The sequence below is a fragment of the Bufo bufo genome, chromosome 6, assembly GCF_905171765.1.
Source record: "Bufo bufo chromosome 6, aBufBuf1.1, whole genome shotgun sequence".
Classification (NCBI taxonomy): domain Eukaryota; kingdom Metazoa; phylum Chordata; class Amphibia; order Anura; family Bufonidae; genus Bufo; species Bufo bufo.
This window is the reverse complement of record NC_053394.1, coordinates 155,633,245-155,646,051: the sequence shown is the minus strand read 5'-3', so window position 1 is coordinate 155,646,051 and position 12,807 is coordinate 155,633,245. Positions and strand designations below refer to the sequence as shown.

The 12,807-nt window shown below is 41.4% G+C and overlaps 1 protein-coding gene across 1 annotated transcript in view; it reads left to right on the top strand.

The window, feature by feature from the left end:
- Positions 1–2,924: 2,924 nt before the first annotated feature.
- The window catches only part of SLC9A8 (solute carrier family 9 member A8), a 31,163-nt gene continuing 21,280 nt past the window's right edge, over positions 2,925–12,807 (top strand). The window contains exons 1-3 of the mRNA XM_040437828.1: positions 2,925–3,046; positions 3,161–3,243; positions 9,920–10,031. Of these exons, the coding sequence (XP_040293762.1) occupies positions 2,935–3,046; positions 3,161–3,243; positions 9,920–10,031 (307 nt within the window). The 5' untranslated portion in view covers positions 2,925–2,934. The remainder of the gene's footprint in view (positions 3,047–3,160; positions 3,244–9,919; positions 10,032–12,807) is intronic.

Sequence of the window (12,807 nt, the reverse complement as noted above, 5' to 3'; positions counted from 1 at the left end):
GGGCCACTCCTCCTCCTTTCTTGCCTTCTCTGTCTCTTCTGTATAAAGAGTACCCTGGTATGGTTATGTCCCAGTCATTTCTTTCATTAAACCATGTCTCCGTAACAGCCACTAAATCTACATTCTCAGATGCCATTATTGACCCAAGTTCATTGATTTTTTTACCTAAACTGCGAGCATTTGTAGACAGGACTCTGAGCTTATCATTTCTTAACCTCAGTGCTTCTGGCCTGTTCTGGCATTGTTTCAGGGGGCAATTGGACTCTTTTATTTTCACTCTTTTGCCCCCCCTTCCTAGTTTAAATACTCTTCCGCAAATTCTTGGAGTTGTTCACTAAGTACATTTGTTCCTTTGAGAGAAAGATGCAAACCATCTTTTTTGTACAGTTCCTTTCTATTCCAAGTAGAGCTATCATGAGAAACAAAGCCAAATCCTTGCTCTTGACACCATTTACCAAGCCATATGTTGAACTCCTTTATGCGCCTCTGCCTATCATTCTGAACATTATGCACAGGCAGAACTTCAGAAAATGAAATGGTGGATGCAAAATCCTGTACGTCATTACCAAGTGTGATAAAAGATTTTTTCACCTCTGACACTTCATTGCAAGCCAGGTCATTTGTCCCTAGATGGACAAGAACATCCACGTCCCCTTCCTGCTTTGCTTGCTTAACAATATTAATAATACGTCTTCTATCTCTTCTAGCAGTAGCCCCAGGGAGACATCTCACAAAACCATTTTCTTTAAGCTCCACACTTCTTATGATTGAATCACCCAGCAACAGCTGCATCCTTTGAGACTTCACTTTATCTTTTTTGTTGCATACATTAGACATAGGAGTCGATGGTTTCTCACCCTCTGTGCTTGAGTCCATATCCATGTTGTCCTTACATTCTGAGAGTGCTGCAAATGAATTATGGAGAACCACCGACTGTGGGACATGTCTTCTATCCACCACTCTAAGACTTCCAGAACCTACATTAACCCATCTGCCATTTCTGGGGGTCCTCTGTGGCAGTGGCATTGCAGCAGTCCTAGCTGGAGTTTGTTTAACAGATAATTTAAATATTTCAGCTTTCAAAAATGCAATTTCCTGCTGCAGTAAGGAGAACTGTCTACAGATCTGACAGCATCCGAATCTCCAAAGAGTGGAACATGAAATAAATGCACAACAATTCCTGCACTGAACCAAGTCTGCCATTTTAAAGAGGAGAAAAAAATAAAAAAATAAATTTGTAACTTTAAATCAAACAAATCTTACCTTTTTTTTTTTTGTATTGTTTCCACCTTCCAGCCTACCTCCTGACTATCTCCTGCAATATCTCTTTACTAGTACTTAATGTAGTACTTTCAGCTAATGAATTAGGCCAGCTAATGAGTCTGTCTCTATATATACACACACTCCTTCCCAAACTCCTCCCCCAGCAACAAATGTAACACCTTAGTGAGCTAGGCTCATTAGCAAACGCACAATAGCAAACAGCTGACCGAATTCCTTACCTCTTCTCAATCAATGATCAGCAAAAACAACACAGATGAGCCAGTTGGAGACTCTAAGCCAATCTCTTGCAGTATCTCTTGAATCTCTTCAGTCTGCTGCAATATCTCTTTACTAGTACTTAATGTAGTACTTGAAGCTAGTACTTTCAGCTAATGAATTAGGCCAGCTAATGAGTCTGTCTCTATATATACACACACTCCTTCCCAAACTCCTCCCCCAGCAACAAATGTAACACCTTAGTGAGCTAGGCTCATTAGCAAACGCACAATAGCAAACAGCTGACCGAATTCCTTACCTCTTCTCAATCAATGATCAGCAAAAACAACACAGATGTGGTGCATTCTAGCCTGACTGCTGCCTCATCTGTCTGGTATAGTATATTTTACCCTGACTGCCGCCTCACCTGTCTGGTATGGTTTATTCTAGCCTGACTGCCGCCTCACCTGTCTGGTATGGTGTATTCTAGCCTGGCTGCAGCCTCAGCTGTCTGATATAGTATATTTTACCCTGACTGCCGCCTCACCTGTCTGGTATGGTTTATTCTAGCCTGACTGCCGCCTCACCTGTCTGGTATGTTGTACTGTACCCTAAGTGCTTTATCATCGGTCTGGTATGGTGTATTCTTGCCTGAGTGCTGCTGTCTGATATGGTGTACGCTTGATAAAGACATAGTGGCATAAAATATGTTAAAGGTAACCTGTCATCAACTTGAGGGCAGCATAAAATAGTGACAGAAATGCTGATTTCAGCGGTGTGCCCCTCATGAGCTAATAGTAAGTGGTTGCTGAGAACCAGCATCATAATCATTGCAGCTCAGGCCTTGAAAAGAGTCAAATCTACCTGAGAAGAGTCCTTGTTATCTATAATCTCCTGCTCTCTCACCCGTCTGCTGATGATTGGCAGTTCTCTCCTAGAGAGAAAGGGAGAAAACTAGGTAGAAGACAGTCAGTCATCAGCAGGTGGGCAGGAGAGCAAGTATTCATGAATAACCATGACTCTTCTCAGGTGGCCGGGACTCTTTTCCAGGCCCAGTCTGCAATGATTGTGATGTTGGTTCTCGGCAACCACTTACTTTTAACTTATAAATGACAGACCGCTGAAATCAACTCGACTGTCTCTACTTTATACTACTGTTCGTATGGGCAGCATAAAGTTGATGAAAGGTTCCCTTTATAAGAAGTCTTTTCTTCTAACCCTTGCTACTCTTGTGTGAGGTCGTAACATTGGATTGGACTATTGACTGTAGTCTTGATGAGGCTTGAAGATGTCACGAGCACCAACCTTAAATACTAGACATGACATGGTGTATTCTGGCGCAGTGTAGTTTGTTTAATATGGTACAGTATATTCTGACCTGGGTACAATGTAGTTTGTTTGATGACGAGATGTGAAAAGAACCTAACTTGCCAGTATTTTTTTATTTCAGGTATTATGGCCATCTTGTTCTCAGGAATTGTGATGTCTCATTACACACACCACAATTTGTCACCGGTTACTCAGATTCTTATGCAACAGACACTAAGAACAGTGGCCTTCCTGTGTGGTGAGTGATGGCACGGCAAACATATATGTTGGGTGCTGAGTTTACTGTATACAATGGTAGGTTTTGGTGTGGAATAACTCATGTTATAACTCGGTTTGTTCTTGTCATTTGCAGAAACCTGCGTCTTTGCTTTCCTTGGCCTGTCAATATTCAGTTTCCCACACAAGTTTGAAATTTCTTTTGTGATTTGGTGTATTGTAAGTACATATGTTGATACATACTTTATATATGTGTGTGTGTGTATGTGTGTGTGTGTATATATATATATATATCAGTGGTCCCACAAGATAAAATATTAATTGGTTCCAGGATGACCATTGTATGTTAAAACCATTGTAACTTGAGTAATCTGTTCCAAAGCCCCAAAATGTCATCCAAGATAAGAGAAAAATGAAGATTTAAAAAATAATAAGCAGATAAAATAAAATAATTCCTTACATATAACAGCAATAGCTGCTATCTAGCAACTAATCCAGTTATTTTACCAGAGAAGTGGCCTTGATTGGTTGGTTCTGAGTCTGAGACATTGTATGTTGAGTCTGATTTCACCTTACAATGGGTCAGAAAAGACTTTGAAGATGTTGTTTTTTTTATTTTTTATTGAGAAGCAAACAACAAATAGGACAAAATAACAGAAAAAGTCAATGTGCATAACTATTCACCCTCTAAAGTCAATACTTTTGTAGAGCCACCTTTTGCGGCAATCACAGCTCCAGGTCGCATTGGATAAGTCTCTATGTATGAGCTTGCCACATCAGTGTTCCTTTAGCAGTGTGTTTGGGGTCATTGTCCTGCTGGAAGGTGAACCTCCGCCCTAGCCTCAAATCGCGCCCAGAGTGGTACAGGTTTTGCTCAAGAATATGCCTGTATTTTGCACCATCCATCTTTCCCTCAACCCTGACCAGTTTCCTAGTCCAGCCTGCTGAAAAACATCCCCACAGCATGATGCTGCCACCACCATGTTTCACTGTGGGGATGGTGTGCTTTGGGTGATGTGTTGGGTTTGCACCAGACATAGCGTTTTCTTTCATGGCTGAAAAGTTAAAATTTAGTCTCATCAGACCAGAGCACCTTCCTCCATTCATTTTGGGAGTCTCCCACATGCCTTTTTGCAAACTCACAACGTGCCTTTTTGTTTTTAGCTTAAAGTAATGGCTTTCTTCTGGCCACTCTGCCATAAAGCCCAACTCTATGGAGCATACGGCTTATTGTCATCTTATGTACAGATACTCACTCCAGTCTCTGCTATGGAACTCTGCAGCTCTTCCAGGGTTACCTTAGGTCTCTCTGCGGCCTCTGATTAATGCTGTCCTTGCCCAGTCCATGAGTTTTGGTGGCGGCTGTCTCTTGGCAGGTTTTCTGTTGTGCCATGTTCTTTCCATTTGGTTATGATAGATTTGATGGTGCTCCTGGGGATCATCAAAGATTTGGATATTTTTTTATAACCTAACCCTGACTTGTACTTCTCAACAACTTTGTCCCTTACTTGTTTGGAGAGTTACTTGGCCTTCATGGCAGTGTTTGGTTAGTGATGCCTCTTGCTAAGGTTTTGCAGCCTATGGGGCCTTTCAAAAAAGGTGTGTATATGTATTGACAGATCATGTGACCCTTAGATTGCACACAGGTGGACATCATTTCACTAATTATGTGACTTATGAAGGTAATTGGATGCACCAGAGCTTTGTATGGTCTTCCTAACAAAGGGGGTGAATACATACGCACATGCCAATTTTTTGTTTTATATTTCTAAACAATAGTTTTATTTATATATTTTTCTTATTTAACTTGACCAACTTAGACTATTGTGTTCTGATCCATCACATAAAATTCAGATTAAAGAAACATTGAACTTAAGGCTATAATGTAACAAAATACTAAAAAAAGTCAAGGGCGGTGAATACTTTTGCAAGGCACTGTATGTTTGTGTATACACATACACACGCACACACACAGTCGTGGCTGAAAGTATTGGCACCCCTGAAATTTTTCCAGAAAATGTAGTATTTCTCAGAGAAAATTATTGCAATTACACATGTTTTGTTATACACGTTTATTTCCTTTGTGTGTACTGGAACAACACAAATAAGAGAGAAAAAAAGGCAAATCTGACATAATTTCACAGAAGACTCCAAAAATGGGCCAAACAGAATTGTTGCCACCTTTTTCCAAAATTGTGGGTAAACAATTTTGTTTCAAGCATGTGATTCTCGTTCAAACTCAAGTAACAGGCGTGGGCAATATAGAAATCACACCTGAAACCAGATGAAAAGGGGAGAAGCTGACTCAATCTTTGAATTGGGTGTCTGTGTGTGCCACAGATAGCATGGAAAACAGAAAGAGGAGAAGGGAACTGTCTGAGGACTTGAGAACCAAAATTGTGGAAAAATATCAACAATCTAAAGGTTACCAGTCCATCTCTAGAGATTTTGATGTTCTTTTGTCCACGATGCGCAACATAATCAAGAAGCTTACAACCCATGGCACTGTAGCTAATCTCCCTGGACATAGACAGAAGAGAAAAAATTATGAAAGATTTAACGCAGGATAGTCCAGATGATGGATAGCAGCCCCCATCAAGTTCCAAAGAAATTCAAACTGTCCTGCAGGCTCAGGGAGCATCAGTGTCAGCGCAAACTATCCGTTGACATTTGAATGAAATGAAACGCCATGGCAGGAGACCCAGGTGGACCCCACTGCTGACACAAAGATCTAAAAAAAGCTACACTGCAGTTTGCCAAAATGTACATGAGTAAGCCAAAATCCTTTTGGGAAAGCATATTGTGGACAGATGAGACCATAGAGCTTTTTGGTGAAGCACATGTTTCTACTGTTTACCGAAAACGGAATGAGGCCTACAAAGAAAAGAACACAGTACCTAAAGTCAAATATGGTGTGGTGGAGGTTGAAAGATGTTTTGGGGTTGTTTTGCTGCCTCTGGCACTTGGTTGCCTTGACTGTGTGCAAGGCATCATGAAATCTAAAAAATACTAAAGGATTTTGGGTGCAATGTGTCAGGAAAGCTGGGTTTGCATCCTAGGTCATTGGGGACGCAAACAATGACCCTAAACATACTTCAAGAAGCACAAAGATATGGATGGGAACAAAGTGCTGGAGAGTTCTGAAGTGGGAGCAGTTGAAAAATAAAAGAAAAGAAGAAAGGAGGAGGTTAATCAAGTCTCCAGGGATAATAGGTCCCTTGAAAGATGAAGAACCGTGGGCGCCAGCAGTGGTGGGGTCTAATACACCAAATAGTAAAGGGGAGAAAAAAAGGTATATATGTATGTAGTGTACGGAATATCAAGGGAATGCAGCTAATAGTGGAGTGTTGGTTAAACCAAACACCTGATCATAGAGGATAATGATTATAGACAGACAACGGTGGTGCTGTAGTTCAACACTTCACCAGATGTATAATATATATCTAAAAAGGCCAAAAGAGTGCAAGAATAGAGCGCCAATCCCTATACTTCCTGAAAGGAATTAATGTAATTAACTTCTGTTTAGTGTAATTTGCTGGGAGACAGGTGTTCGCTTAATATATTAGTATCATTTAATAAGTGAGGAGATGGGTGCTAAGCACTCAGTTAGTTGGTACAATAGTAAGACAAATAAAAAACTTTCGATAAAATAAGATAAATCGAGCAAAAGTCCCCAGTATCAATAGGACAAAGATAAAATGTGAAGATATCACCTAATAGTGTATAGTATATTCCAAATAAAGTAAATATCCAATACGGATAAATATATACTGTAAGTATGCACTCACTTCGCTGGTAGGTTGTCTACAGGATAAACTCAATACACCTGAGACTTTGAACCCCCCCTGGCCGGGATCGCACATAGTATATTACATTTTGATGGCAGCACACTTCTCACAGGCTTCTGGTCAATCCTTTTGTTTAGAACAATTTGTGGCTCAATGCGTTTCGGGGAGATCCCCTTCAGGAGCATACAATAAAAAATATCACTAAAATAAACAAACCAGACTCGGGGATCGCGCCACAATTCCCTGGTCACATGACTTCCGGACCGGAAGTGTATGATGCGTTCCACCCTGGAACTCATGATAGTACTAATTTCTTTAAGCCCATATTCAGTGGAATAAATCATTCAGAATATAATAATATTAATCTATTAATAGGGGATGGGTGAAAGGAAATCCCTTATTTACAGTATGTCTGTGAAGGCAGTGTTTTGAGCGAAATGTGCTCTGCCCTCACTTCTGGTTCGTTCTTTTCACTTCCGGAAAGCCTCCTAGGTCAAGGCGATGCCAATATGTCATGCGTACCAGTGTGGAACGCACTGTACCCGGGAAGGGGGAGTTCCTAGGGGGGGGTGGCTGGCAGTTCTAGAGGTCTGTTGTGTCGACATGCGTTCCAGAGTGGAGTGCACTGCTCGATATAGATGACAAAATATGAGAGCTGATTAATTATATTGATAGATAATAAAATATGGGAACTAAATAAATACATTGTTACATAACCAAACACAGACTTAGATGTATTAGTGACTAAAAAACTAAGTATTAATGAATATATATATAAAAGGGCCGTATTGATCTATATAAATATATCAATATATAAAATTATATAAATGTCTCTCAGCAGTTTAATTACATTAATTCCTTTCAGGAAGTATAGGGATTGGCGCTCTATTCTTGCACTCTTTTTTGGCCTTTTTAGATAGACAGATATTATACGTCTGTGTTGAATTACTGCACCACCGTTATCTGTCTATATTCATTATCCTCTCTGAGTTCTGAAGTGGCCAGCAATGAGTCCGGATCTAAATCCCATTGAAAACCTGTGGAGAGATCTTAAAATTGCTGTTAGGAGAAGGCACCCTTCAAATATGAGAGACCTGGAACAGTTTGCAAAAAATTAATGGTCCAAAATTCCAATTGGGAGATGTAAGAAGCTTGTTAATGGTTATAGGAAGCTATTGATTTCCGTTATTTCTTCCAAAGGGTGTGCATCAAAAATATTAAGTGTGCCAGTAAGTTTGTCCAGCCCATTTTTGGAGTTTTGCGTGAAATTGTATCATTTTTAGCTTTTTTTCCCTCTGTTTTTATGTGTTGTTCCAATACACACAAAGGAAATAAACATGTGTAATTGCAATACATATGTGTGTGTGTGTGTGTATGTATATATATATATATAGCAAATGACGAGGCAGCACTTCCAGCTTTAGGTGAACGGGTGAGGACCCCAAACTTTATTCCAAGCGACGTTTCGGCCTGCTCAATGAGGCCTTTATCAAGCTTGATAAAGGCCTCATTGAGCAGGCCGAAACGTCGCTTGGAATAAAGTTTGGGGTCCTCACCCGTTCACCTAAAGCTGGAAGTGCTGCCTTGTCATTTGCTAAGTATACATTGTGGAGGAAGGGCCGACCTCTGTGGGGAATTGCACCCAGTTCACTATTTCTGACTGTGCTGCTGCACTATTTGTGTTTTTATATATATATATATATTTAAAAGCATCCGCACTGTCGCATTTACAATCACAAAGTTTGGCACACCGGTACATCAGGTGTCCGGGAAGGTTTTAGATCGGTTCAGCTCTCTAGCACGTACCGTTCCTCAGATATTCCCCAAAAATGCATTAGCCAATAGAAGCCTGGTCACATGACCCTGATCAGCCAATAGAAGCTCGCAGGCCCTTAGCCTCCACATACACACAGTTTTAGCACCAAGTTTCCATAACAACCCAGCCATTTTTCTTCACTGCTGTAGGTCAGTTTTAAAGGGGCAGGGCACTGTGGATGACAGTGTTAAGGGAGTGGGTAGGGTGGCCATTCAGGCCACCCTCAAAAGACTGACTTAAAAACCTGCCTCCAGGTCCCGCTAATCCACTCCCCCTCCCACTCCAAGGCCAACGGGGATTGAAAAAATGAAGGTGAAAATCAACTTCTGTTAGCTGCAAGAGTGGGAGGGAGGGTAACTTTCTCACTGCAGCTCAAGTGCTGCTGTCTGAGAGTGAGCTGTTCAAAAGAACATCCCTGTGTCCGTCCAGGCCCTGCATCAGCCAGAGGACAGGGAGTCTGAAAGCCGGACTGTCCGGCCTAAAACTGGACCTCTGGCCACCCTAGGGGCAGGCTGCTGTGGAGGTCACAGTTAAGGGGACGGTCCACTATGGAGGTCAGTGTTAAGGGTCAAATTGCTGTAGAGCCCACTGTTAAGGGGGCGGGGTGTTGTGGAAATCACTGTGGAGGTCACTATTATAGGGGAAGCTGCCGTGGAGGTCACTGTTAAGGGGGCGGGCTGCTGTGGAGGTCACTGTTAAAGGGGCGGGCTGCTGTGGAGGTCACTGTTAAAGGGGCGGACTGCTGTGGAGGTCACTTACAGGGGCGGGCGCTGTGGAGGTCTCTGTTAAGGGGGCAGGGGACGGTCTAGGTCACAGTTAAGGGGACGGTTCGCTATCGAGGTCAGTGTTAAGGGGCGCGGTGCTGTAGAGGTCACTGTAAAGGGGCAGGGTGTTGTGGAGGTCACATTTTAAAGGAACGGAGCTCTCTGGAGGTCACTGTTAAGGGGGCGGGTTATTGTGGAAATCACTGTTAATGAGACAGAGTACTTTAGAGGTCACTAATAAAGGAGCGGCCACTGTGGAGGTCCCTGTTAAAGGGGAGGTTGCTGTGGATGTCACTGTTAAGAGGGCAGACAGCTGTGGAGGTCACTGTTAAAGAGGCGGGGTACTCTAGATGTCACTGTTATAGTGGATAGATTCTATGTTTTAACGACACACACAAACATTAAATGAAATAGATTAAATATATATATATATATATATATATATATATATATATAACTCCTACATTAGGTATATTCTCCCTGCAATGTGCTATGGATCAGTGGACTCACATGCTTCTTTTGCACAGGTGCTGGTCCTGCTGGGACGTGCTGTTAATATTTTCCCCTTGACCTATCTGCTCAATTTCTTTCGGGACCACAAAATCACCCCGAAGATGATGTTCATCATGTGGTTCAGTGGTAAGATGCTGCTGTTCTATAGTGTTATTGGGTCACACAATCATTGTAAACTTGACTGCCTCTGCTGACTGGTGGGGACACACGATGATCTATCCTCAGGATATATCATCCGTATCAAATTGGCAGGGGTCTGACTCCATTGTAGTGGTGGTGTATTATAAATACAGCCATTCATCCCATTCAGGTGTGGGAGAGGAAACTTTAATTACACTTCTCCACAGATACAGGGGAGGTGGTGTGCAAATAAAAGCACACGAGCGTGGCAGCCCCTTTAACCTCCTAGCAGTCAAATTAAAATTGAAAAAAAACTCCCAAAAATTTCACTTTTTGGCCTCATGCACACGAACGTTCAGTTTTTTGCGGTCCGCAAACCGCGGATCTGCAAAAAAACTAAAGCCGTCCGTGTGCCTTCTGCAATTTGCAGAACGGAACGCACAGCCCATTGTAGACATACCTATTCTTGTCAGCAAAACGGACAAGAATAGGACATGCTATGTTGTATCCAAGGGTTTCTGCTGACTATCCTTGTATGTCTTTGAAAGATGAGGAATCCGGATTTAAGCAATGGCTTATTTAATTAATAAAAGTAAGGTAAAAGGTTACAAGATAAATGGATAACAGAGTATAAAGCAAACCTTCCTTCAATGTCCTATACTTGAAAAGAATATAAACATACTAGTACTAGCTTCCTAACAATCAATACATATCTAACTATATCTAACTACCATTGATCTAGTGTATATTATATATCAAATCGAACCACATTCACGCCCACAATTCCACCCCTTACTCCAGTATCTTCCGGCCTTCTTCATTACCATTCGTCCAATGAACTTGCAGTAATCTGATCTGAGTCCACTCCTTCATATTGATGCAGTAACTGCCACCTTCCTGCGGATGGCGCTGGTGTCCTTTTAGTTTGCCTTGGGCCTGAGGCATGGCATATTGTTTCAGCTATGTCAACAGCTGTCCGTCCAAACTTCCTTGAGAATCAGACCTTTTAGGGCCGACAGGATGCCTACACCATTACAAAAGCGCAGTCCATTGTGTATAACACCGCAGGGGCTGGTTTCAAGTCATCAGGACAGGGGAAACAGGAACCCTATCTCATTTCCATTCTTATCACTCAGATGTCAAGCTTATTCACATTGCTATTGTTGCAGCTTTTATGACAGATGCTGTTTACGACAGGATGAAAACAAGATGTTCAGGCTTATTCAGATGTTAGGCCTATTGACATTGCTATTTACACCAGGATGACAGTAGTCCATTGCTCCCCCATCAACACATCCAAGTCTATCAAAGTGTATCAACTTGTATCAAACTCATGTTGACTTCCAACATATGCCCCTTTGTGTCTGAATGACACACCATTGATGACCACTTTACAGTCCATAGTTCTCTTCAACCTTGCGGTCCATCATCATCCGAATAGAGTAAGGGTGAATCCTGCCGCTCACCATTCATCACTTTCCATTCATTCCAATAAATCTTGTTACACTCTTATTAGGACATTGAGGAAGTCATTAACATTTGAATCATCAATATATTCACATACTTATCAACAAAATCAAAATACATATATCATCTATACTAAGCACACCATGAAAATATAATTCAAGTATTTCATGCATGATGTAACTAAACATTCATTTTCTGATTACAATCTGTTGTATCGTTCAGGGATCAGGCACTTTCCCCTGCTATGTCCTTGTCTGCCACAGTTGTCACATTTTAAAAGATGTTCCTCCAGGCTCTTTGGTACATCTAATTCGCATGATGCAATTTTATATTTAGTTTGTATTTCTATTTCCATGGATAGGGCCTGGAGCCTTTTATATAGATACCGTGTCATACAACACATGTAAATTTGCAATAAGGATAAAACTACAGCAACAATGAGCAATACCACAATCGGATGGATTAAGAAATTTAAGATTCCATTGGCTGCACTTGAATGCCCAAATATAACCTCCCACCAATAACCCTTAGCATTATTTTCTAACAGATGAGTAATATGTTTTAGCTCTTTCTGGTCATGGTGTATAACGATTGTAGCATTAGCTCCTTCTTGCCGTAGCTTTCTAAGCAAATATTCATCTTGATCAAATCTGATCAGCCAATCATGCAGCTCTTTCCCCATTCCCAAATTTAATGCTTGAAGATTGACAGGGTTATGATATTCAATATCAATAGATAAGTTTGCAATGGTGGGAAACACATATCTCCAACTTGGTGTCTGGATTTCCGTGACATTACCAAGCGTGCACCATGCACCCTTATCCACAGCTGTTGTTATTGAACATTGACTTGTGATCAGAGTTACATTGGTGATGTTTAATAGAAAGAAACAGATTCTCTGATGTCCTAGGTATGTGACTGGTGTCTTATCTTTTGTAATAAACTCCCCATCCAGAACACAAACTGACGAGTTGTTCCAACACTTGTCCTCCACCAACCTATCCTGGCCTGGTGTACACAATATATCCTGATTTCTATGTAAGCAGAGGGAAATATCAACCTGCTTCCACACCCCATCCTTCCTGATTACATGAGGATGGTCTAATCTTGGATGTAGTAGTGTGGATCCTCCAGTAAGAATACCAATTGAAGTGACCTTATACACTACCTCTAACGGGGAGCTTGTGTATGGAATCAGGGAAGAGGCATAACACGTTTCCAAGTTATGATTAATACATCCAATCCAAGCACTCGCCCACCATTTGGAGTGTGTGAAAGTGAGGAGCTCTGGTAATGCAGCAGTGGCCTGAGATAT